Raw genomic sequence first — 25,831 nt, forward strand, 5'->3', positions numbered from 1 at the left:
TAAAAAGTAAATTTTTAAAAAATTAATATAATATTAATTATAATATATAAATTTTATAAAATAATATTAACAATTTTAATAAATTATTATTTATAAATAAATAAATTAAATAAATAATATAATTAAAATATAAAAATAATAATAAAATTTTATATAATAATAAAATTAAATATATTATAAATAAAAATAATTTCAATTTTTTAATATAATTTAAATAATTTAAAATTATTAATATTAAAATAATTTCTAAATAAAATAATTTTTAAATTTAAAATTTATTTTTTATTATTTATATTAAAAATATCTAAAAAATTATTAAATTTTAAAATTTAATAAATATTATATTAATAAAAAATAAAAATAATTATAAATTATATAATAATAAATTTAAAAATATAATATAATTAAAAAAAAATTAAAAATATTTAAAATAAATAAAGAAATATTTTTACGTTTATATAAAAAATATTATTGATTTAAAAAAAATAGAAAAAAAATAATCTTAATAAAAAATTAAACTTTTTATAATAATAAAAAAAATGTATAATTTAATTTATAAATTAAATTTTTTATAATATTAACAAATATATTAAATAATATTAATAATTTATTTAATATTAATTTTTAAAAAAATAAATCTTTTTAAAAAAAAAGATTAAAATTTAATTAAATTTTTATTAATAATAATATAAATAACTTATTATTATTTAAAATATAAGTTTTTATAAAGAAAAAAATAAATAAAATAAAATTAAAACCAATCTTAACATATTTAATAAAATAGAAAAATTATAATTTTAAAAATAATTAATAATATTTATAAAAATTATTTATATAAAATATAATTAAATTAATAAAAAAATTTAATAAAAAAAACTTTTAAATAAAAATAAAAATATTTATAAAAAAAAATAAAAAAATTTAATTAAATAATATAACAATATTATAAAATTAAAAATTAATATAAATAATATTTAAAATAAATTTATAGGTATAAATATCAGCCAAATGTCACGCGTTAAACTAATAAATATTTAATAATTCTACTTTGCTAAAGTTATTCTAACCTTTTTTTTTACGAAATTTTTTTTATCTAATAATTTCTATTTTTTTTTAAATTTATTATTACAATTTTATTTATTATCCTAAACTTTTTTATAAAATTATTTTTATTAAATAATAATTATTTTTTTTTAATTTTTTATATTATATTTATCCTTTTCTAAAAAATCTTTTATAAAAATATCTTTATATAATAATTTTTATTTTTTTTTATTTACTATTCTAACTTTTTTTATAATTATTATAAATTAAAATAGTTAATATTATTAAATTAGAAAATTTGGTAAAAAAAAATTTAAAAATTTTTTAAAATTATAAATAATTATTTAAAATAATTAAATAATAATAAAAATTAACGTATAAAATATATATAAAAAATAATATTTACAAAATTATTTTTATATTTTAAAAAAAACTTAGGATTATAAATTAAAAAAATTATAACTATAAATATATTTAAAATAAATTTGAAATATATAATAAAATTATTATTTAAAAAATAAAAATTATCAAAAATTATTAAGTAAAAATTATTCTAAATTATAAATTTTAAAAACATTATAATTTAGATAAAATATTAAAATATTTAATAATTATTAAAAAAGATTAATAATTATTAAAAATTAATTTATATAATAATATTAAAATTTTTTTAATAAAGATATAAATATATAAAAAAATTAATAATTATAAATATGTTAAAATAATAAATTATTAAAACCTTAAAAATATATAGAAATAATAAAATAAGGTTTAAAATTTTATTAAATTAAATAAAAAACCTTTTAATAAAAATTAATTTTATATAATTTAATTTAATAAAACCTAAAAATATCTTTAAATTTTAATTAAAATATTATAAAGTTTTTATTAATATATAAAATATATTAAAAAAAATTAAGTAAATTAATATTAAAAAAACCAAAAAAGTAAAAATTGTTAAAAAATCCAGAAAAATTAGGAAAAAACCTAAAGATTTAACCTAAAATTAACCTATTTAAATTAATAATTTTAAATAAGATAAATTTATAAAAAAGAATAAAGAAATTATATAAAAAATTAAAACGCCAACCTTTAAATTTAGTAAAAAAATTAAACTTATCCCAAAATTTGGTAAGATAATAAAATTTGGTAATAATAAATTTAATAAAATAATATAATTTAATAATAATATTTAATAGAGAAGGTTAAAAAAAATAAAATAAAAAATAAAATAGAAAAATTAAAAAAATAAATAATAAAATTATTAAAAAATAAAAAATTGGTAAAAAATAATAATAAAAAAATAAAATAATAAATTATAATATTAATAAATACCTTTATTAAATTTATTAAAAATTTAAATAAATTATATTAAATATAAAAATCTTTTATTAAAAATTTAAAAAAAAAATAGAAATTATTTTTAATTAAACCTATATTTATAAAACTATTATTAATAAAATTAATTTTAATTTAAATTATTATATTTAATAATATTATAAAAATAATAATTAATAAGAAGTATTAAAAGGAAAAAGAAGAAAACGAAAATAAAGAAAAAGAAGAAAATTAAAGATTAAAAAAATAAAAATATTTTTAATTTTTTTTTAAAAAAAGGGTTATAATAAGCGTAATTTACTATAATCAATTATTAATTTATATAATTAATTTTAAGCTTAATTATAAATGAATTAATAGACTTTTAATCTACCAATATATTTATTTAAAAGAATTAATTTAATATAACTTTATTAAGAAATGGTTTGCCATATAAAGTTTTATATAATATAAAGTTATAAATTAAAATAAAATAAAGGTTATAATAATTAAAGTAATTTTATAGAAGATATTAATGGCGTTAATTATAATTTTATAATAATTAATATACTTTAATAAAAATTTAAAAAAAGATATTTTTATAAAAAGATTTTATTTTTAAAAAAATATTTTAATATATATTTAAATAAGAAAAATAAATATAATTTTAATAAATTAATAATTAATAAATTAATAATTAATAAATTAATAATTATTAAATTAATAAATTTATTATATAAATTAAAGTAGTTTAATATTATATAATAAAAGAAAGTTTAAATAATATTAAAAAAAATAAAATATATATTAATAAAAAAATAAAAAATATAATAATTTTTTATATTAATAATTTCTTATTATTTAAATCTAATTTTAAATAATTAAAAGTATTAATAAATAATGTTAAAAAAAGTATTTTTGTTATTAATTTAAATAACATCAATTAATTTATAAAAATAAAAATTGTAAAATTTACTTTTATTGGCAATATTTGCTTTAATTAAAAATAATATATTAATTTTTTTTTTAAAATATAATATTAGAAAAAACAAGAAAAATTATGATATCTTTTAATTTAAAAACATAAAAGAATATAATTCTTTATAATATAAATAATTATATAAATATAAATAAAATATTTAAATATATATTTTTAATAAATAAAGTAAATTCTTTAACTTAATTAATAAAGTTTAATATAAATTTTATTATAGTAATTTAAGTATAATTTATAAATAAATTTATAATAATATAAATAATGAAAATTAAAAAAATAATAAGATATTTACGCAATATAATAAAATAATATATATAATATTATATATTTAATAAAACTTATTTATATTATAAATTTAATAAAATTGGGTTATATAACGCAATAAATACTAATTATATTTTGGACTTAATTATTGGAAAATTAATTATTAATTATATATATTTTTATAACTGAAATATTTATATTATAGTTGTTTAAATTATAAGCAATTATTGTTAAAAATTTAAGGAAATTTAAATACGTTATATTTATTATTATTACCGTTAATATAATATAAATTTATAATTCTTTAGAAAAATTAAAACATATACTTAAAAACCCAATTATATTATTATATAACAATATAATAATAATTAATTAATTAAAAGAATTAGTAGTAAATTGTTAAAAAATAATATATATAAAAAAATTATTATTATATAAAATAAGAAATAAAAATCAGCTATATTATAATATAATATGTTAATAAAAAAGAAAATCTAATCGATAAATTCATTAAACCTTTAACTAAAAAAGTATTATAAATTTATAAAATTATTAAGTTTAAAAAATTGAAAATAATTTCATAATATGTTTAAAAAGGCGTATAAAATGTACTTGCTTTATAAATAAAAATATATAATAATAAAAAAATTATAATAATTAGTTCAAATTTTATTATATTAATAAAGCCATATATAAATACCAGATTTTTATAAAACCTTAATTTTATACATAATAATATACATAAATATCATTACATTTTTACATCTTTTTAATTTTAATATTTATTACAGTTATTACGTTAATTATAACTAATATTATAACCAATATTATAATTAATCTCAATTTTAAACGTATACGTTTTATATATAATAATTTATTTAAATAATTTAAATAATATTTATTTTTAAATAAAAGAATTTTTATTATAAAAACGCTTTAAAATTGATATTTTTAATTAATTTAATTATTATTATTATTAAGTAACCGTTTAAAAAGTAAATATTTAAAAATGTTTTAAATTTAAAATAAGGAAATATTTTTTAAAAAATATACCAAAATATAATTAATTAAAAAGTCGTATAACTAAAAAAAATACTTCCATTTAAAACATTTTTAAATTTTTAATCTAAAGTCATTTAAAATAAAAATGTATGTAGTTTCCTGAATTTTACATTTAATATAATAAATAAAAAAATTATAAAATTTTAATACATTATATATATTAATAAAAAACTTATTATAATAATTAAAATTAAAATTTAAAAAACAACTGGTTTTATTTACATTTATTTTTTTATTGGTGTTATTAACGTTACGACATTTTTAATTTATATATTTATATTGATAAATTATAAAAAAAGCGTTTTTTAAATTTTAATTTTAAATATATTTAAAACTTTTAGTTATATTTAATATATATTAAAATATTTAATAAAATAATAATATAATAAGTAATAATAACGTTTAAAATATTTTTTATTTTAATTATTTAAAGTTAATTTTTAATTTTTAATTTTTAATTTTTAATTTTTATTTATTTATTTTTTTACATATTTATATAATATTACGTTGTAATATTATTTAAAAATTAAATTAATAAGTAATATATTATTCATTTATATAAAAAAGGTCTTTAATTTAATAATATTTTATTATTAAAAACTTTATATATATTTATTAAAATTTAAGAAAACGCATGCATTTGTTATTTTAATGTGTTAAAACTAAAGATTTAAAAAGCGGTAAAGCTTTGCCCGCCTCCCCCTCCCCTTCGTTGGCGCCACAAGCGCCATAAAACCCTTAATTTATGTGTTTATATTTATGGGTTTTAAGGGAAGTATTTTTTAAATTTTAATCGTAATTAATTTTATATAATATAAAACGAATTAATATATATTTAAATTTTTAATAAAATTTTTAATAAAAATATATTAATAATGATATAATAAATAATAATAACGTTTAAAATACTTTTTATTTTAATTATTTAAAATTAATTTTTTACTATTGTTACCTTTTTATTTTTTTTACATATTTATACGACATTATATTATAATGTTATAAGTTTTAACGTTTAAATAGTTTTAATGTTATACCCACGCATTTACACCCACGCGTTTACACTTACAACCATATTTAAAATACTTTTTATTTTAATTATTTAAAATTAATCTTTTACTTTTATTATTTTTTTTATTTTTTTTACATATTTATATAATATCATGTTATAATATTATAAATTTTAACGTTTATTATAACGTTTATTGTAATTAACGTTACAATTAACGTTATAATTGGTTAATTTTAACTTAAAATACGTATGTATTTATTTAAATAATTAAATTAATATTTACTTTTTATATAAAATTTTCATTTATTATAAACGCGTTAAAATTAATATTTTTAATTAATTTAATTATTATTATATAACCGTTTAAATAAAAAATATTTAAAATTACTTTAAATTAAAAATTTAAAAATGGTTTAAAGGGATATGTTAAAGTATAATTAATTAAAAAAAAGTATGGTTAAAAAAAGTATTTCTTTTTAAACCATTTTAAATTTTTAGTTTAAATTAATTAAGATAATACATTTGTAAATTCGCGTAAACATTTTTACATATTTATAAGCTTTTATAATAAAATTTATCAAAACTTTATATTAATTTTTTATTATTTATCACTTAATTATTTATTAATTTTCTATAATAATTTTTTAAAATTTAAACATAAAAAATGTTTTCGACAAATAATTAAATAATTTAATTTTTTTTATTTATTTATTTACAATTATTTTATTATTTACTTTTATAAATTATTTTATTATTATATAATTTATATTTAAATTAAATGAATTAATAAAAGTTTTTAAATTAAAAATACTTTTTATTATATAACAACTAATTTAATTAATATTTAATTTACATTTAATAATATAATTAATAATTAATAAAACTTTAATTTTAATTAAGTTTATTATTAAAAATACATAATTTTTACTTTATAATATTTTATAATTAACCAATAAATACTTTAAAAAACCTTATAAAAGTTATTATTTATAATAACCTTAAAATATATTAATAATAAATAATAATTTTTAATATTATTTATAAATTGTTATAATAAAACTTTTACGGTTTAAAAAATAGGTTAAACGTTGGACGTATAAGCTTTAAAAAGTAAAAATAATTTTAAGATTATATGCCAAACATATAACCTTTTTAAAATACTTTTTATAATTTTCCTTAAGTTTAAAAAGCAAGGTTTCCCTAAGATTTTAAAAGTTTTAAAAAATATATATTAATAATTTTAATATATAAATACTTTTATAAATTTTTAAATTTTAAATAAAATTATTAATAATTAATTTAAATTATATTAAAAAATTTAAATTATATTAAGAAATTTATTAATTTACAACTTTTTAAATTATAATATTAATATTATTATTTTAAAATTAAACCTTAATTTTATAACATTTAAAATATTATATTATTTAATAATATTTTTATTTTTATTTTAATATTATATTTTATTTAATATTTTATTTAATTTAATTTAATTAATTAATTTAATAATAATATAAAATTTTATATAATAATTTTATTTAATTATATATAAATTATATATATTTATTAAATATTATTATTTAGTTATATACGTTTATTTCGATAAAAAAAGTTAAAAACGAGGTTTTTAAATAATAAATAATTTTTAATATAATATAAAATTAGTTAAAAAAATTAATTAAAAAACTAATAAAACTAATTAATTAAAAATGTATATATATTTTAAATAAATTAAAAGTTTTATTAAATTTAATAAAATTATTATAAAAAATATATATATAATAAAATAAGTTTATATAAAAATATATATAATATTTATATGATATTTATTAACCTTATTATTATATAATTATATTTAATATATTACTTACTTAATATGTTTTTTATTACCTAATTAATATTGTTTATAAATAAATATTTTATATATTAATTTTAAATAATTTTATATATTATATATCTTTAAAAAAATTTGCAAGGACTGGTTTTTCCTTTTTACCTTAGCATTAAATATACCAATCAATCAACCAACCAACCTTATTAATCTAAAAAATATTAACTTATAAAACCTTATGCTAACCTCTTTAGAAAAGTTGTACAATATTAATGAAAGAAAGCTCGTGTGATAAATAGGACAACCCATAGAAGAAGTAAAAAAGGCAAATGAGGCAAAATGTGCAAAATAATTTCGAAAATGCCATCAATGAACTGAGATGTATCGAGCTATGAAATACCGAGATGGATCTTGCTAATCGCTTCCATATTTATAATATAGGATTCTGGTAAAAACTATTAAATTCTTCTTGGAGTTATAGAAAAAGAACAACTTTCTTCATATAGATAGTACCATATATCATAAGCTTCGGACAATAAGTCGGATGGCAAACCAAATAAGCAGCTAGAAAACTTATTCTCCAGGTATATAGAAGAGCCGGTATTTAGCCTTATCCTATATCTTGATCAAGGTATTAAACATACCCTATACTCCTTGTTGTATACGCCCTAAAACCCCATATTAATAAACATAGCATTTAACTAAATCAATCTCAGGGTGCGCAAAGCCAGGACTCAATGCGAATTCAAATCCGACAACCCACTTTAGCAAGAGCTGTTTGACAAACCAGTGATCAGCAATATTGCCTCTTTCTTCGGAATGGGGAAGGATTACAATGTCTTCCCAAGGCTAGACCACGGTACATGCGAGTTCCTGGCTAATGAAGATGGCAATGAGCATTATTGATGTATGATACCTAAAGCTAATACTCTCGAATGTAAATATCTTATCAGTGGCTTCTTAAGGTATATTATCCAAACGCCATTCAATGACGACGGCTTCTGGTCGATGTTTCTTTGCGGCAAGGCAGACCCCAAGAATCCTAATAACACGAGAAAGTTCTCGGGGTTCATACAAACAGGAGCCGACGTCGCGCTAGAGAAGATTCTAACAAAGACGAGTAACTGGGCTAGAGAGTTCGGTTTCCCTCCGCTCCTTCTGCCGTTGCAATTATACATAGACCACTATGAGACCACTTTTAAGAAATTTCATGATCTGCGAGAAGAAGTCGAGAATATCGAAAAGCGCCTCACGAAGAAGCTCGGCTACCGGTACGAAGGTAGAAAATCCAACGAGGCAGGTAAAGAGTCATGCTACTTCGCTACCAATACAAACAAGAACCCTGAGAAAAGTATAGATGAGGATGAACCGCAAGCAGACCATCGGTACTTGGCTAAATTGAGTCAAGAGCTTTACAATACAAAGATGAAAACCACAGAAGTGGAGAGAAGACGAAATTTCGAGACCGAGTTTTTGCAAAGAGCCTCTAGGCGCACCTAGAGAAGTCGCAACAGGACCGCATACGTATAGAGATCAAAAGATGCGGGTTCTAAAGCCATGAAGACACTGCAAGTACTGACAATAATCTTCTTACCGGGTGCTTTTGTGGCTACCTTGTCCTCGGCGGATATGATCAAGTTTGAAAATGAACGTCAAAAAGCATGGATTAATATCACCATTGTAGTCCCCCCCCCCCCCTCACAACTATGCTACTACTTTCGTATTTCTTGTAACTACCTTTTAACAAGTCCACATCGGTCTGAGCATAAAAAAGATGAGATATCGAAACTGGCAGAAATGGTGGCGAATTATATCCGGGGTTTGTTAAAAAAAAAAGCCATCAAGCAATACCGAATTGGTAGACTGATCATATTAATATTAGAATATCAAATGCGACTGTAAGCTATGTTAGCCCCTGAGTCCTGGTTACCTGAAACAAATGAACTTAGCATGTGTAGAGATAGGAGGAGAACGTATCCTCTTGAATATAGAATATGAGAAATAATTGATACCAGCCATAATACTTGGCAACTTTGGTTCTCATAATGTAGATTTCATTAAATAAGGTTGATGTATAGATCTATACGAGGGAATATACGTAGAGTACCAAGTACCTACGTGCGTGTGGATACACATAACACCCCAAGATGCATATTATTTTGTTTAGCGCATAGGTTTCTAGAGATCTCTGCGATATTTCTTTAAAGGTGCTTACCCCTCTGCCCCTCCGTCCCACGTATCAGCGAAGTTATGACTCGAAACTTTCCAATACTAGAATTGTCAGGTATTTTTCTTCATCGCAACCTTATCGCCAAATATTTGAAGGGTATTGGGATAAGGTAATATCACCATGGCAGATCCACTTAAGACTGCGGAAGGGCTTCAGAATGCCACCCTTAAAGATCTTAAAGGTAAAGCACACAACCTCTTACTTCGTTTTCCAGTAGTGAATCTGACAATATGCTGGAGGGACCGAAAAGCGAGACTCCTTAATCGCGATCGAGAAAAAATACCAGCAAGAATGGGAAAGCCAAAGACTTTTCAATGCTGACGCGCCATCAACGGCTGATATCCCTCTCCATTCTATCTCCGCCGCCGAGTTGCGAGAGAAATTCCCAAAATTCTTCGGAACAATTGCCTTCCCTTATACAAATGGGCGTCTCCATGTGGGCCATGCCTTTTCGTTCAGTAAGGTCGAATTCCATGTCGGCTACAATCGTATGAAGGGGATCAATGTCCTATGGCCGCAAGGATATCACTGTACTGGCTTGCCGATCAAAGCGTCCGCCGACAAGCTCGCCAAGGAGATCGGGATGTTCGGCCAGGAGTTCGAGAAGTACAAAGAGGAAGATGAGCCCGTAGCTCAGACAGTTGCCGCGCCGGCCCAGAGGGAGAGGGAGGATGTGACAAAATTTACCGCAAAGAAGGGCAAGGCTGCCGCGAAGGCCGTTAAAATGAAGTACCAATTTCAGATTATGCAAGCCATGGGCATTCCTGTCCAACAAATACACCTCTTCGCCGACCCGGCCTACTGGCTCGAGTATTTCCCACCTCTCTGCAAGCTCGATCTGAGCAACTTTGGAAGTAGGATCGATTGGCGCAGACAGTTTGTCACAACGGATGCTAATCCATACTTCGATGCATTTGTTCGTTGGCAGATGATCCGACTGAAGGAGTTGGATAAGATTAAGTTTGGAAAACGGCATACTATCTACTCAATTAAAGATGGGCAGCCCTGCATGGACCACGACCGCAGCGAAGGAGAGGGTGTTAACCCTCAATTATATGTGGCAATAAAGATGCGGGTACTCGACTTTGCCTCCAAGGCTCAAGAAATCCTACAAGGAAAGCTTCCCGATGGTGCTAAAGTATACTTGGTACCGGCAACCCTACGAGCGGAGACCATGTATGGACAAGTGGCTTGCTTCGTCTCGCCGAAGATTACCTATGGCGTCTACGAAGCCGCCCCTGGGGAATACTATGTGATGACAGAAAGAGGTGCCAAGAACATGGCCTACCAGGAAATATTCGCCCAAGAAGGTGTTATTAAGAAGGCAACCGAGATTGATGGCTCGGATCTCATTGGGTCACTGGTCAATGCCCCTCTTAGCTTCCACAAGGATGGAGTTCGTGTACTTCCCATGGATTCGATACTTGAGACCAAAGGTACTGGTGTAGTGACATGCGTGCCTTCGGATTCGCCCGATGATTATGCCACGATAACGGACTTGGCTAAAAAGGCGGACTATTACAAGATCCAGAAGGAGTGGGCGGAGCTCGATATTATCCCTATTATCCAGACGCCTACTTCTGACTTGCTCGCCCTGGAACTAGTCAAAAAGTTGAAGATTGCGTCTCCGAAGGATGTGAAGCAACTTAAAGAGGCTAAAGAGATAGCCTACAAGGAGGGTTTCTACCAGGGTCACATGTTAGTAGGAGACTTTAAAGGTGAAAAGGTAGCAGATGCCAAGCCCAAGGTTCGAGCTCAACTGATTGAAGCTGGCCTTGCCTTCGAATACGCAGAGCCTGAGAACAAAGTTGTCAGCAGGAGTGGCGATGAATGTACGGTCGCACTCATGGAACAGTATTATATCGACTACGGAGAGGATTCATGGCGCACAATCGCTACTAACTATGTCGAGAACAAGGATGGAGATGGTCTCAACACTTACTCGAGCGACGCGCGCAACGCATTCTTGGGAGTGCTTGATTGGCTCAAGCAATGGGCATGCGCCAGAACATACGGTCTCGGCTCAAAACTTCCATGGGCGCCTGAATTCCTAGTGGAAAGTCTAAGTGATTCGACTATTTATATGAGTTACTATACCGTCGCTCATTTCCTCCACAGTGACCTCTTCGGACGGGAGAAAGGCAGCGGCAACATTTCACCAGAACAAATGACTGACGAGGTTTGGGATTATATCTTTTGTCGCACGAGTCTGACCGATGATATCCTGGCCAAGTCGAAAATCCCCAAAGAGACCCTAGAGTCGATGCGCCGCGAATTCGAATACTTCTACCCCCTTGACCTGAGAGCGAGCGGCAAGGACCTAATCAACAACCACCTTACCTTTTTCCTATACAACCACATCGCACTATTCCCTAGGGAGTACTGGCCTAAGTCTATTCGAGTAAACGGGCATCTTCAGCTTAATGGTGAAAAGATGTCTAAGAGCACTGGCAATTTCATGACCCTCGATGATGGTAAGCCTGTGCCAAGTATTTGATATTCACAAACGTTGCTAACGAGGCTGCAGTGGTGAAGAAATTCGGCGCGGATGCGTCTCGTATTGCTCTTGCGGACGCTGGAGATACTATTCAAGATTCTAATTTCGTCGAGGACGTCGCCGATAACACTATGTAAGTCACCTGAATATCAACTGTATCTAATCGATAGACGAACTAATATGATGCTGTCACTAGTCTTCGACTGCACACTCTGAGGGAATGGTGCGAAGAGATGGCTAAGAGCCAGGATCTGCGAACGGAGCTAAATGACTTCGAAGATGCACTTTTTGATAACGAAATGAACACGCTACTGCAGGAGGCAAAGAATCATTACGAGGATACGAACTACAAGATGGCCCTGAAGTCGTGTTTCTATGACCTGATAAATGCAAAGGATGTGTACAGAGGAGCTTGTGTGGCGGCTGGAATCCCATTGAACAAGGAATTGGTGTTCAAGTACATGAGACTCCAAGCACTGTCTCTCGCCCCGATTGCACCGCACTGGGCCGAGTACATCTGGCTCGAGATACTTCACGAAACCCAGACGATACAGGTGGCCCGGTGGCCCGAAGTGCCAGAGGCTAATGCCGGCCTTAGCGCGGCCCGCGCCTACGTTCTCACGACACAGTCTAATATTACGTCGGCGGAGTCGGCACAGATAAAGAAGATGGCCAAGGGAAAGCAAATGAACTTCGACCCTAAGAAACCCAAGAAGCTGACGATTTTCATAACTCGAGAATTCCCCAAGTGGCAGAATGAGTGCATCGGTCTGATTAGGGAGACGTGGGATGAAGCGACCAAGACGCAGAAGTGCACCGACAAGGAGCTAAGCAGCCGCATTGCTAAGATAGGAAAGGTGAAGGAGGCAATGCCATTTGTGCAGCTCCTCAAGAAGAGGCTCCGTAACGGAGAGTCGATCGACGTTGTGGTGGAACGTAAATTGGACTTCGACGAGTCCAAGACTGTCACGGCCATGGTGCCCGGTCTAAAGAGAGCGGCAGGGCTATCAGATGTCAACGTCTTGTTAGTAACCGAGGGCAGCAAGACGGGAACCGACCTGGTACACGGCGGGGAGGTTGACATCAAGTCCCCGATTGCGGAACAGGCTGTCCCTGGTCAGCCGTCGTTTCTATTTGAGAACATTGAGGCATAGTTGAAAAGGGAATAAATAGATTCATGTTAAGTATGGATGAGATGAGGGAAGAAAATAAAAATACCATGAAGTCCTTATAGGATCAGATATCCTGGTGGATTTTAAATGTGTCAGTAGATAGGTTAGCTAATTCTCTCAGGTAGAAGAGTTAACGAAAATGAGACAGTAAAATACTTAAACCGAGGCTCGCAAATAGGTTACGTAGGTAGTGACAGTAATATGGTGTAGGGTTTTCAAGTTATCGGTAATAAGTGACGTTGTTTTTTAACCGAAGGCTCGGGGTATTAACATTGATGTGAGGTAAACAAGTATAAGTAAACTTAAGGGGGATACGTTTTTCTTCCTCTTCTTCTTCACTGGTTACTATATTCTTCTTACTCCACCAATAAGCGACATTCGCAAACTGTGCCGCCTTTGGACCGACCCCTCACGCTTTTCACCATCCTCACGAACGAATATGGCCAACAGCCCGTTAAAGATTGCCGTCATCCCAGGCGATGGTATTGGGACCGAAGTGATGCCATATGGCATCCGATGTCTCGAAGCGGCTGCGAAGGTGTTTGGTATCTCGTTGAGCTTCCAGACGTTTGATTTTGCTAGTTGCGACTTTTATAAGAAACATGGTGACATGTTGCCATCGGACTGGAAGGAGTCTCTTAGCGGGTTTGATGCTATCTACTTCGGCGCCGTTGGCATGCCGGATTTGGTGCCGGATGAGGTATCGTTGTGGGGGAGCTTGTTGAAGTTTAGACGCGAATTCGACCAATATATTAACCTTCGTCCGTGTCGACTGTTAGCTGGTGTTGATTGTCCTCGTATGTATTACGCTTCTATGAGTTACCTTTACAAGTTTTTATCATCACATTACTGTCTGATCTATTAACGCTATGAATAGTGGCCGGTCGGAAGCCTGGAGATATCGACTTCTGGATCGTGCGGGAAAATACGGAAGGCGAATATAGCAGCATCGGAGGAAAGATTTTCGAGGGGACGGACAGGGAGACAGTTATCCAAGAAACAGTAATGACACGCACCGGTATCGACAGAGTCCTTCGTTACGCATTTGACCTTGCGCAAAGCCGGCCGCGGAAGCGTCTTACAAGCGCGACTAAGAGCAATGGTATCAGCATCACTATGCCATACTGGGACTCCCGCGTCCGCGAGATGTCAAGCAAATACCCCGACGTCAACGTAGACAAATACCACATCGATATCCTAACTGCTCATTTCGTCCAGCGACCCCAAATCTTTGATGTCGTCGTCGGTAGTAACTTATTCGGCGACATCCTATCCGACCTCGGGCCAGCCTGTACGGGTACAATCGGGATTGCGCCGTCGGCCAACATCAACCCGGATCGGCGATTCCCGAGCCTGTTCGAGCCGGTGCACGGTAGTGCGCCCGATATCGCTGGCAAGGGGGTTGCGAACCCCGTCGGCATGATATGGGCGGGACAAATGCTGCTTCAGCATTTCGGATATCAGGATGCTGCTACGGCGGTCTTGCAGGCTATTGAGACGGTGCTCGCGCAGAGGGATCAGAGTGTTATTACGGCTGATATGGGCGGTAAGGGCACTACAAAAACTCTAGGAGATGCTATTGAGGCGGCAATCCTTGCGGCTAAGAAGTAGAGCGTATAGGTTTTATATCTTTATTACTGCGTTGCTGTCTCGTACTCATCGTCATACATATATATAAATAGGCATCTATTCGCATATTGATCTACCCTCTTCGATCTTTATTATAATAAGTCGAATATTTCCACCATCAAAGACGATTGTCATTCCCTTACTACTACTTAGGTATTTAGGATATTCGCTACCGAGTAAACCGAGCACCCTCAAGCTTAAATACCCGTGTACGCCTGCAGCGATAGCTTGTACGTCCCGCACGTAGTACTGACATCGACACAGTCTGCTGCCGCGCCGCCTTTTCCTTCGGTGACACACGTGTCGAGAATCGAGGCAGTCATCGTGTCCGCGATCCACTGCGAATCTTCCGAGAACACCTCCTGGTTCTTACCACCGCACACTCGACCAAGACAACCGCCCTCCCACCAGTTCAAGCAGAACCCTCCGGCTACTTTGATAGTGCCGTTATTGGCTCGGATGTCACCAATGACGGCCTGACAATCGGCTACTGAAGCTGTGGTGTCCTACAGCATAAAGTTAATTTCAGTGTGCGAAGAATTTAAGCAAGAAGGGAATTGACAAACATACCTCTAAGCAAGCACTGAAGCTTTCACCCGCGACCGTGGAAGTGCTGTGTACGGATGCAGCGTGGAAACCCTCAACATGCGCGCTATCGTCAAGCGTAAGGAATCCTTTAGGTCCAGTACCAGTGGCGCGCGACTCAACATAGGTCTCGACCTGGTTCGCGGCCGCGATATACGGACGATGCAGATTCGGCAAGCGTCTCGCGGACACGGCACAAAAGCTAGCTACAAGCGCAAAGGCCCGGATAGACAACTTGGACGGGAAAATCATTTTCAATTAGACCGCGACGGCGAATTTAACGAGCGAAACGCAGATAGGTCTGCAATAGGCGTGAGAAAAGGAGCGACTGAGAAGTAAAAGTAACGGTAAGGAATGAAGGACGCGGTATATACTATACAGGCATCTATATATACATGATCTTCACTTATCACTTAGTATAGTCAGTGAAGGATGAGACTAACCGTAACTATCCATAGTTTCCCCTGCGCATTGGCTTGTAGCCTTATAGCCTTATTACAGAGTATCTTACTATGTGGGTCATTCATAATAACAGGCTAGGTTAGGTTGAACTAGGAAATTTGATGGTATTCGCGGTGTTAGTATGGATTATGAAGACCCATAGTCCCCAGGTTCGCGCTACAGGGGTAACAAAGAATCCCTGACAAATTACTGATATGAAGTGATGACGATATGTGTATTGCTATATGGACAATTCACCGCCACGGCCTCCCTGTTCCTCGAAACTTCTCAGCACACAGATAATACGGGCATGGATATCACGTATTCTGAATTGAAGCCTGGCGTATATCACATAGTCGAGTAGTATTCCAGACTAGAATGGGCCTTTCTCTGTCTTGTTTCCGATGTGGTTGAAGCAACCTAGAACACCGTCGTGATTCCAGATAACACGATCTAGATAATGGGTTAGTACTATTAATACTGTTATTGATATAAGATGGACAATCGTACTGAGATCGTAGGCAGATGAGGCGAAACGGCCTTGTCCATTGAGGCAATCACAAGTCAGGATGAAGTCGACGTTGCTCCCGCGAACCGCGCAGTTGCCGCAGGTAGACCAGTAGCTTCCACTATCCAATATTCATGTTAACAAGCTAAGAAAGATGTGAGACAGGGATAAGGTCTCATACCTGACGTATGGGTAGAGCTTGCCACCGTAGTTGGTAAGGCAGACGTTGGTGTCGAGCCTTTACGAAGTCTCCGAGTTAGTAGATGTAATCTAAATGACATCCTATTAGCGAAAACTTACCAAGTCCAGTCGTAGCTGTACTCGGCCCAGTTGTTGTTGTTGCAGTACATTCCAAGGTAATTGTCTGACATGAAGCCAGTCTGCCAGGTGCAGTTGGAAACGAAGCCTTGAGCATTGGCTACTCGAGCAGCAGCTCCAAGTACCACCGCAGTGACGGTAGTAAAGAACTTCATCGTGTTCGTAATATAGTCTTGTTATGCCTTTGATTGGTTTTGGCGATCTTTTCACAAGAAGTAAAAGAGTCACAGTTCCCGAGTTATGAGAAGTGACTAGCATAAACAGCGAGGAGGACAGGTGCGGATGGAGAAAAAGGCAATGCGACTGAGAGTGATGAGAGAGTGACTCAGTTAGATTATGATGTGTTGCCTAGAAAAAAGAGGGTTGTGCACCTGTTGTCAGTCGCGTATATACGCGCTCTACGCGCGTGCTTGGTAGATGATGAGAGGAAGACTACATGTGGTTTACTGTTCGGATACGATGTTTTAGTTAAGGGGGTTTGAGATGCACCTAAAGCCATATGTAACTGCCTCCTGTAAGCTTTCATCTCAAACCACACCAATGCGATATAGACATCCTAATTGTAAGTAAGGTCACACTTTCCTCACAAAACAGCAAACTCTAGCGTATTAGGAGGTACATAGCATGTCAGGGTAACGCACCTGCCCAAATACATCATCCCCCTATCTACTACCTGAACACCTTCTATGCGAGATAACCGTGTTAACCATGTTACCTATGTTTTACCAATAAGTTGCGTATAAATTAAGTTTATATATCTTGGTACGGAATAATTTATTGTGTTTTGGACCAAGGTCTGACGTTCGTGTAAGCGGCGCGAGAGCCTTCACACAAGTTCGGATAAGCTCTCCGGTGTGTTCTATGCTGTGCATCCTATGTTGTGTATCACGAAAAGGCTCATGAATTTTAACTACAATAGTACGAAATAAGAACATTCTCATAGCTTTAAGACCACCAAATTGTTACACATATTAAAACCATATCTTGTGGCTGATAGGGGGTTTCTACCTTAGACATCTACAAGTGAGATGGCCGAAGTGGGACTTACTCTATTATGAAGAAATATGATAAATACTGACATTTTAATGTTAATATTAATAAGAGCCGTAATATTCTGTAACCGGGTGAGTCATACCGAAAAAAAACCTCAAGACCCGTGCTGTTAACGCAAATTCCGGCTCCGAAAGGTGTTAGAGACGCCATTCCATCGGAGGTCCAACCGGAGGGCGCAATGAACGACAATATCAGCCAAATATCTACTCGGCCTAGCAGTAAATTCTCAATTAACTATGGCTCATAATGAATCAGGATGGTTCATTTTGCATCGCCGCGTCGTCGTCGTCGTCGTCGTCGTCATCATCATATATGTCATCCGGCGAGCTGGAAAGGGGAGTTGCTTTGTGGATATACCAATCCTCTCCATAGAACGCCGACTTTCATTGGTTGGCTTGTGTGCGTAACACCTGATTAAGGTATCCCCAACGGCTGGTATCACTTGGTAGTACGATACCCCATTTATCCGGCTTTCGTGAGGTTAATCGACCCAGAAGCTATGTATCTATCCGTACATTAGCGCACTTACACGGTAATGCGATATCCACTCATCTCAATCACACCCATAGGCAATCCGGGTCTTCTCAAGTAGGCAATACTCCGTATTAACTATGTATGTTCTCGGGAAGCCTTTGCTTAAAACGGCGCTCGCCGGAGGCACGAGGTTCGCCCGGTCCACACGCCGACTCCAGACTATAAAATATTTGGCGACCCCGCCGTTACCTTCAGTCCTATTCCAACCTACTAATCATCTTAGATTTCTTCATACTTCGCCTAAAACTACGTCGCCTATCATGGAGAAATTCGAAACCGAACCGGCCAACAGCTGGCTTGGCCATAGAGGTGCTGCTGCTTTTGACCTTAGAAGTAAGTTGTTGCCCCTTTAACCAGCTTCTTATACACTTATCTCTCATGCACATATAGGCGATACCATGACAACTCCAACTCAAGCTATGTTATTTGCCATTCAGAAAACGACGTTGCTGGATGATGTATTTCAAGAAGACCCGACCACCATAGACCTGGAGGCGCACGTGGCTTCATTAACAGGCAAAGAGGCTGGTCTATTTGTCCTTTCTGGTACGATGGGAAATCAAATCGCTTTACGTACCTTGCTCACTCAGCCTCCTCACGGCGTGCTGACTGACCACCGTTCTCACATTATCCAATACGAAGCTGGAGGGTAAACGCCATCGTCTGCTGCTATATCCTCCCTGGGGCTGACTATTGCAATACACAGTGTTGCATCTCTATCCGGTGCCATGATCAAGGCCGTAGTACCCAGCAACGGTAATTATCTAACTCTAGAGGACGTCCAGTCCAACGTCACACTCGGGGACGAAGTGCACTCCTGTCCGACGCGCGTCATCAGCCTTGAAAATTCGCTAGCCGGCCTAGTCACGCCCCTAGATGAGGTTCGCAGGATCTCGGAGTTTGCGCGGGAGCACGGCATACTTATGCACTGCGACGGTGCCAGGCTATGGGAGGTAGTCGCCTCCGGCAGCGGGTCGCTGCAGGACTTCTGCCAATACTTCGACACCGTCTCCCTGTGCTTTTCTAAGGGTTTAGGTGCTCCAATCGGAAGTATAATCGTCGGTAGTAAGCCACTCATAAAGCACGCAAGATGGGTACGCAAGGCTCTCGGCGGCGGTCTACGTCAATCCGGTGTCGTCACGGCCGCGGCTAGGGTAGCAGTCGACGTGACCTTCGGGAAAGGACCCAACGGTGAGGGTGGACTACTACAAGACACACACGCGACGGCCAAGCGCGTGGAGAAGATGTGGGCGGATCTAGGTGGCAAGGTAGATGTTCCCGTCCAGACGAACATGGTCTGGCTTGACTTAAAATCCCTAAACACCACCCCGTCCAGATTTGTTGAGTTAGGTCAACAAGCTAGCTTGAAACTGAATGGTAATCGTATTATAATACACTACCAGGTTGGTGAGGAAGCTCTCCAGAGATTGGCTAATGTCTTTGAGAAAATCGCTGCTGAGAAAGGGGTTAGCCATTCTAACGGATCTCGTAAGACGACGGAAGACCTAGGTCCTTACGGAAGTAATCCTTAATGTAATGGGGCGGACTGGAGAAGGAAGTTTTGCGATCTTCGATTAGCTAGATTATCTTAACTGCGAATTTCTCAAATAACATCTCTCTGTATGAGGTGCGTACCAAGCTAAAATTTCATATCCTTTAGAATTGTATCTTCAAGTACGTCAGTCGCGAAAGAATAAATACTAGCAAACACACAGAACAGTGCTCAAAAACATCACTGCCATGTAAAATGCCAAAACCCTATGAGCTCTGGTGATCTGCGCACGAGTCGTGCGATGGGAATAGATACGTTTGATAGTATAAGAGTCAACAGGAGAAAATTTCGCCCTGCTCTTCTTCTCGAGAACAACGCCTGAAAATCTTAGAAATTACCCAGCTTTCTTCAGCGGGCCATACATCTCTCAGCATCACACCTTTTCTCAAAACTTCAGGCTATCTAGATCTGGCTTTCTTGCCATCCGCGATCTGCTCCTCAACGCCTCCCTAACCTACTTGTGCAGAGGATGCCGTTATATACAACGCACATGGGTATTCTTAAGAGCCTACTCCTTTTTAGAGTGCTCTTCATATATACGGTAGCCCAGATATTGACACGGTCCTCCCGCACTTTGTACCCTAGCGCCAAACTACTCCGACACAAGGCAGTATTCTTCTTTTCGATACTGGCTCATAATCGGGGGTATTATGTGTAAAATGGCAGTTTGTAAACAAGAGACACAACCTGGCTCCTAATCATCACGCCACTGGAAAGGTACTTTGCTGCTTTTGTTGGATAGATGCTGTCACCGAACGCCGAGCAAGTTAAAACGATTCGAATCATAACCGTGTAGCCTGCCTCCGGTTTTACTTTCCTCTCCTTATGTCTTTTTGCCGAAAATCGCCCGACTTTTTGACTTGCTTCGGCCGCGCTTCGATTTCGGACTGCCAACATCATCGCTATATTTCGCCTTGTGTATCCTATAATATGAGATTAGTCAAAGGAATTGCGCCACCCGGCCGAAAGAAAACTAACCAGCTATTTCCTGGCATACTCATGCCCTTCGCCTCCGCCATACGGTAAAACTTGGCGCTTTTCTTAAGGTCTTTCTTGCAGCCTACGCCTTTAGCATAACAGAAGCCGGCCTCGGCAAGAGCATCAACATCACCCCAACCTATCAAATTTGTTAGATCACGCCTCAAATATTTTCCTCGTGGTTTAACTCACTGCCGGCAATCTCGAAGCACCTCAAAGCGAGTGCTTTATCCTGCTCGATTCCCCAACCATTCATATGGCTGACACCCAACTCGTAGATGCTTAGCGCAAATTGGGCCTTGCGGGTTTTATGATCCATAAAATCTACTGTTTTACCCTCCTTGGCGTGATCCTCGTCTTCCGCAATTTCGGCGCTCACAACATCGGCAGCCTTCCGTAGCCACTCGACACCTTCTCGTTGGTTCGCTCGCATACCCCATCCGTGTCTGCAAGCTAACGCATACAGCAGCATACCAGTTGGGTCACCGGCACGCGCAGCAAATCGCAGGTGATAGGTAGATTCTTTTACAGAGCCTTCTTCGTGACACTTAATGCCCTTTGCTAAATGCTCTTCCGCACTCATTTCAGAGGTTGTAGGCGCATGAGAATGCTGTGACCTCGGTGGCCTGATGGTACTAGCCGAGTCACTTGTGGATACTGACATTGGCGTTCGCCCTCGACCTTGGTCATGGAGTGGAGATGTAAGGGTGCGCCCTCTAGGCACATCCTCAGATGGTCTAGTCGTGTCAGTTGAGGGACGACTTGGGTCGGGTGACGGCTGTCTCCCTTCTAAAGACATTTCGTTGGAAAGTTTACTTCGTTCGATGGATGGGCGTCCTAGGAGAGAATCGGTTGCGTGTTGGCCTTCTTGCGTTCTCGACGACGAACTCGAAGGCCTAGTAGGAGGCGAGGGTGGCGCTTGACCACTCCTCTGCGGCTCATTGTCGCGGAAAATAACCGAGTTGCGCTGTAATGACTTACCCCTCGGCAGTGCGTATTTAGAATATATATATGAAGGAGCGCCTTTTCCGTCCTCCGTGAAATGACTGTCTAAGAAGGCCTCGCTGTGCATGCTAACTGGGGTGTGTGCAGTCTCATCGGCAAGTACGAAGGATGGTTGGCTATCCGACGAAGCTTGTCGGGTTGGTGGATCTAGGCCTGGCGTGCCAGTCCGGCTGAGCGGACGAGAAAAGTTGAAAGCAGGACGTGGCAAAGGCGCAGAAGCTTCGGAACTAATCGAAGGAGACCTTTGGTAGTGGGCAATTGGCGACGCAAGACCCGGCCCCGAGAAACTACTCCCTGATGAAAGCTTTCGGGATGGCTGTGAATAGAAAGAAGCACTCAAGGTATCGTCATTATTGGCATCCAAAGGTGCAGACATTATACTTGAAGAGCGCTTGGGGAAGATAGTCCTAGGCGGAACCAAACCGGCAGATTCATGCGAGGTCGTTTTGGTGAGCTTGTCTGGAGATGATGGAAAGCGGGTACTAGTGGGCGAAAGCTCTCTGGGTTCGATATCATGCTCTGCTGGTTTATGGTCCGTTGCCTTATCCGCTACACTTTCCAAATCACCAGGTGATTCTTCTCGCCGCGCACCATACATCCCTTCATCCTCCTGGAGCTTTTCAAGGTGTCGACCGCGCGCGTTTTCGAGAAATGGGTTTGGAGGCACCGGGATCGATTGATCGGGAGTGGGAGGTATGCGACTCATTCGAGGGTGCATCGAAACAGGCCGCTCTGAAGGCGATTCCACCTCTGTAGTCAAACCAAGCCCGGTATTTTGCTGGGGGGTCTCGGGTCGTTCCTCAGACGAGTCGTAGGACATAGAACGAAAGTATTCGGAACGACCTTGAACAATTAACGGGCTTTCTGTTGTCAACGGGGGCAGACGGCTCATTCGTCTCCCAGTTTTGGCGCTGTCCTCGAGCTGCTTGGCAAGCAAGCGGCTCTGAGCAGCGAAGGCATCAAGGGGGGATAAGGCGGGAGGAACCTCCCCAGCGACATGTAATCGCGGTGATCTTAGAGGACGGGAGGCACTACTGTTGACCGAGGCCGAGGAATCGGCCCTGAGGTCGATGAAATTAGGCCTGTTGGCCATAGTAAGGCGAAAATTATCGAAATTGGTATCAAAATGGATGTTCAGTAAATGTAATTGACCTCGAGACGAATCGTAGTGTTGGATCTCCCGATCCGCCTGGAGACCAGGCGACTAGAGCGGATTCAGGTGGTAACCGAATGCCGAGGAGGCGCAGTCCCCAATCCAACGGAATATTTAATAAGTGTTCGTAAGTCGAAAACGAAGCTTGTGAAGGCGATACCCCTGGAGCGCATAAAACATTAAGTTGGCTTTGTAGGTCCACCTAGAGAATGGTATGCGACAGGAATGTAGGATCGGCGTATTTAGAGGATCGAAGTAAGCGTGAACAGGAGTTTATTGTTTAGGTCGTTGGGGTTGCAATGCACTATAGGTAGGTTTGCGAAGAAATAAATACTGTCTTCTTTTCGATACTGCGTAATATGTACGTAGGTGGTAGGGAGGCATACAATCAGATGGAAAGTTGACGAAAGGGGTGAAGGAAAGAGATTGGGAAAAGTGATAGGTACGAATAATAACCAAGTTAGTAGGTTAGGTGTAGGTGTAGATGCAAAGAACGGACGATGAAATGAATCACCAAAGGAGTACCTGGCTTTAACAGCAGGGTCACAGAGAATAGGAATAGACAAGTGAATCTTTACTTTGTCAGCAAAAATACGTGTACGATAGTTGAGGAGAAGGTGAACAATCAAAGGTTTAATTTTGAGATTACCCCGGGGTTCAATCGTCAGAAGGAGAGGGTCGAAAGAGCCAGGAAGCCAGGAGCCAGCCAGATTGCTTCTACGTACTGCGAAAGGTACCTACGTAGTACAGTGTAAGAAGGGACTTACCGAACCCCTACCACTACTATTTAGGTTAGTACATAACCGTACAAACGGCCGGGTAACCCCTACTGCCCCTACTGTCTGCCACACGGTCTCCCGAAATGAAAGTAATCCGGGGGCAGCCATTCCTTATTGGGTGAATTAGTGAGTTGACATAGGAACTTGAATTAGCTAATATGTAATGCATCCTGCATCCTGCATGACAGGTCAATTCAATATGTGGTTACAAAATTTGGTACATACATGTACTGTGCAATAAATTCAATTTGATGTATCTATTCAAATATTTGCGTATATCAAAATAGTTTCCTATATTAGGTACCTACCTAGAACAAGAAGTATGGTAACGCCATGCATACATGTAAATAAGAAATAGGCAGTTCGTATTAACTAATGTTTATGTTAAAACTAAGCCCCTAACATCGCCTTCTAGCTCGCAAATATATCCCAACTACGTAAGTACGCAGCAATTGGAAACAAATCGCATACGAATCCAAGTCTCAGCTTTAAAAGAGTGGAAAATGGATCTCGAGTTGGTTACCCCTTGACGCCATTGCCTGGACTGGTCCTTGTGGGTCTTAAAAGCCACTTGCAGTAAAATGATGTGGCATTGTTCTCCAAATATGGCTAGTGAATTATAGGAGTATTGATCTTGGCCAATCATCTAGACCCAGCCAGATATAGATGTACATGAAGATACGAGAATATTAAGTTTGCTCTCCCAGGCTCGGCACCAACCAGTTATGCTAACAGGTAGAGAGATCCCGCCGTTAGACCGTGCGGCCATGCAAGATTTTCAATATCTCATAAGCCACCAACCAACCAACCAACCAACCAACCAACCAGCTACGTATATTGTACCTTACCTATGTACTAACATTTAAATTCAGGGACAATTACATAATGTGCCCAGTACCTGGTTCAGCTGATTCTTCGGGAGATTGACGTCAAGGGGTAAAGCTGTTCGGCGAATAAAAATATAAGCCTTCACTAAAAAAAGATTATATGCACACGTGCGGACATATTATATGTAAAGAATCGAAATGTCAGCATACCAAATACGTATATTAGGACAAAAGAACAGTTAGGAGTCTAGCCAAGGGTGACAATAATACATAATAGCTGTCTGATGTAACTTGGTATAAAAGTATAGGTACCTAATTATTGTCACTTTTCCACGTAGGTAGTGTCTTAAAGGTCGTGTGCTATTTAAAGGTGTTTATCTAAGCCACCCACTAGAGTAACGGTCTTCTGCATAGTACAACTTAAAGTACTATATCGAGAACAGTCAAACGAGGTCCTTTTACATATGTACAAAAAGCAAAAACACTGGAGGCCACCCCGAGGGGCGACACAATCCTTAAATTTATTAATTAAGAAAACACTTTTTTTTAATATTTTAAAAATTAAAAAAAAAATTATAAAAAATTAATAAAATAATTAATAAAATTATAAATTAATAAATTAATATTTTATTATTTATTATATTTAATTATATATTTTTATTTAAAATTTAAAAATATTTTAAAATATTTTATATAATATTTATTATTATTATTTATTTTTTTAAAAAAATTAAAAATAAAATTAAAAATTCTTATATAAATAATTAATAAATATTTAAAAAATATATAAATAAATAAATTTTAAAATATTATATTATTTTAAAATAATATTAAATAAATAATATATTAAATTATTATATATTATTAAAATAACTTTATTTATTTATATTTTTTAAAATATAAATTTTTTTATTAATTTAAAATTTTATATTATTTATTTAATAATATTTTTATTTTTATTTTAATGTTATATTATAATAATTTTATTTAATTTTTTAAAAAAAATTAAAAAAATTTAATAAATTTAATAAAATTATTATATAATT

The 25,831-nt window shown here is 34.4% G+C and overlaps 5 protein-coding genes across 6 annotated transcripts; 3 read left to right on the top strand and 2 right to left on the bottom strand.

Moving 5' to 3' along the window:
- Nucleotides 1-9,874: 9,874 nt before the first annotated feature.
- GL218_09535 (Leucine-tRNA ligase, cytoplasmic) lies at nt 9,875-13,405 on the top strand (the record flags this gene model as incomplete). The annotated part of the gene is made up of 4 exons (XM_033586365.1): nt 9,875-9,935; nt 9,994-12,228; nt 12,282-12,384; nt 12,448-13,405. The coding sequence occupies 4 exons, from the start codon at nt 9,875-9,877 to the stop codon at nt 13,403-13,405; spliced, it is 3,357 nt and encodes a 1,118-aa protein (XP_033436002.1).
- Nucleotides 13,406-13,862: 457 nt separating this feature from the next.
- GL218_09536 (D-malate dehydrogenase [decarboxylating]) lies at nt 13,863-15,034 on the top strand (the record flags this gene model as incomplete). The annotated part of the gene is made up of 2 exons (XM_033586366.1): nt 13,863-14,220; nt 14,301-15,034. The coding sequence occupies 2 exons, from the start codon at nt 13,863-13,865 to the stop codon at nt 15,032-15,034; spliced, it is 1,092 nt and encodes a 363-aa protein (XP_033436001.1).
- A 215-nt stretch (nt 15,035-15,249) lies between these two features.
- GL218_09537 (uncharacterized protein) lies at nt 15,250-17,059 on the bottom strand (the record flags this gene model as incomplete). Its single annotated transcript, XM_033586367.1, has 5 exons — nt 15,250-15,558; nt 15,623-15,843; nt 16,589-16,707; nt 16,768-16,824; nt 16,887-17,059. The coding sequence occupies 5 exons, from the start codon at nt 17,057-17,059 to the stop codon at nt 15,250-15,252; spliced, it is 879 nt and encodes a 292-aa protein (XP_033436000.1).
- Nucleotides 17,060-18,751: 1,692 nt separating this feature from the next.
- GL218_09538 (Alanine racemase TOXG) lies at nt 18,752-20,023 on the top strand (the record flags this gene model as incomplete). Its single annotated transcript, XM_033586368.1, has 3 exons — nt 18,752-18,824; nt 18,882-19,140; nt 19,198-20,023. The coding sequence occupies 3 exons, from the start codon at nt 18,752-18,754 to the stop codon at nt 20,021-20,023; spliced, it is 1,158 nt and encodes a 385-aa protein (XP_033436005.1).
- Nucleotides 20,024-20,866: 843 nt separating this feature from the next.
- On the bottom strand, nt 20,867-23,119 carry GL218_09539 (Protein DSF2; the record flags this gene model as incomplete). Of its 2 annotated transcripts, XM_033586370.1 has the most annotated exons (4): nt 20,867-20,966; nt 21,022-21,160; nt 21,214-22,548; nt 22,618-23,119. In XM_033586370.1, the coding sequence occupies 4 exons, from the start codon at nt 23,117-23,119 to the stop codon at nt 20,867-20,869; spliced, it is 2,076 nt and encodes a 691-aa protein (XP_033436003.1). The 2 variants fall into 2 exon arrangements, with proteins under 2 accessions (XP_033436003.1, XP_033436004.1); XM_033586369.1 differs by having other exon boundaries at nt 21,214-23,119.
- Between the last annotated feature and the right edge of the window lie 2,712 nt (nt 23,120-25,831).

Source organism: Daldinia childiae (assembly GCF_008694065.1).
Source record: "Daldinia childiae strain JS-1345 chromosome Unknown Scaffold36, whole genome shotgun sequence".
Classification (NCBI taxonomy): domain Eukaryota; kingdom Fungi; phylum Ascomycota; class Sordariomycetes; order Xylariales; family Hypoxylaceae; genus Daldinia; species Daldinia childiae.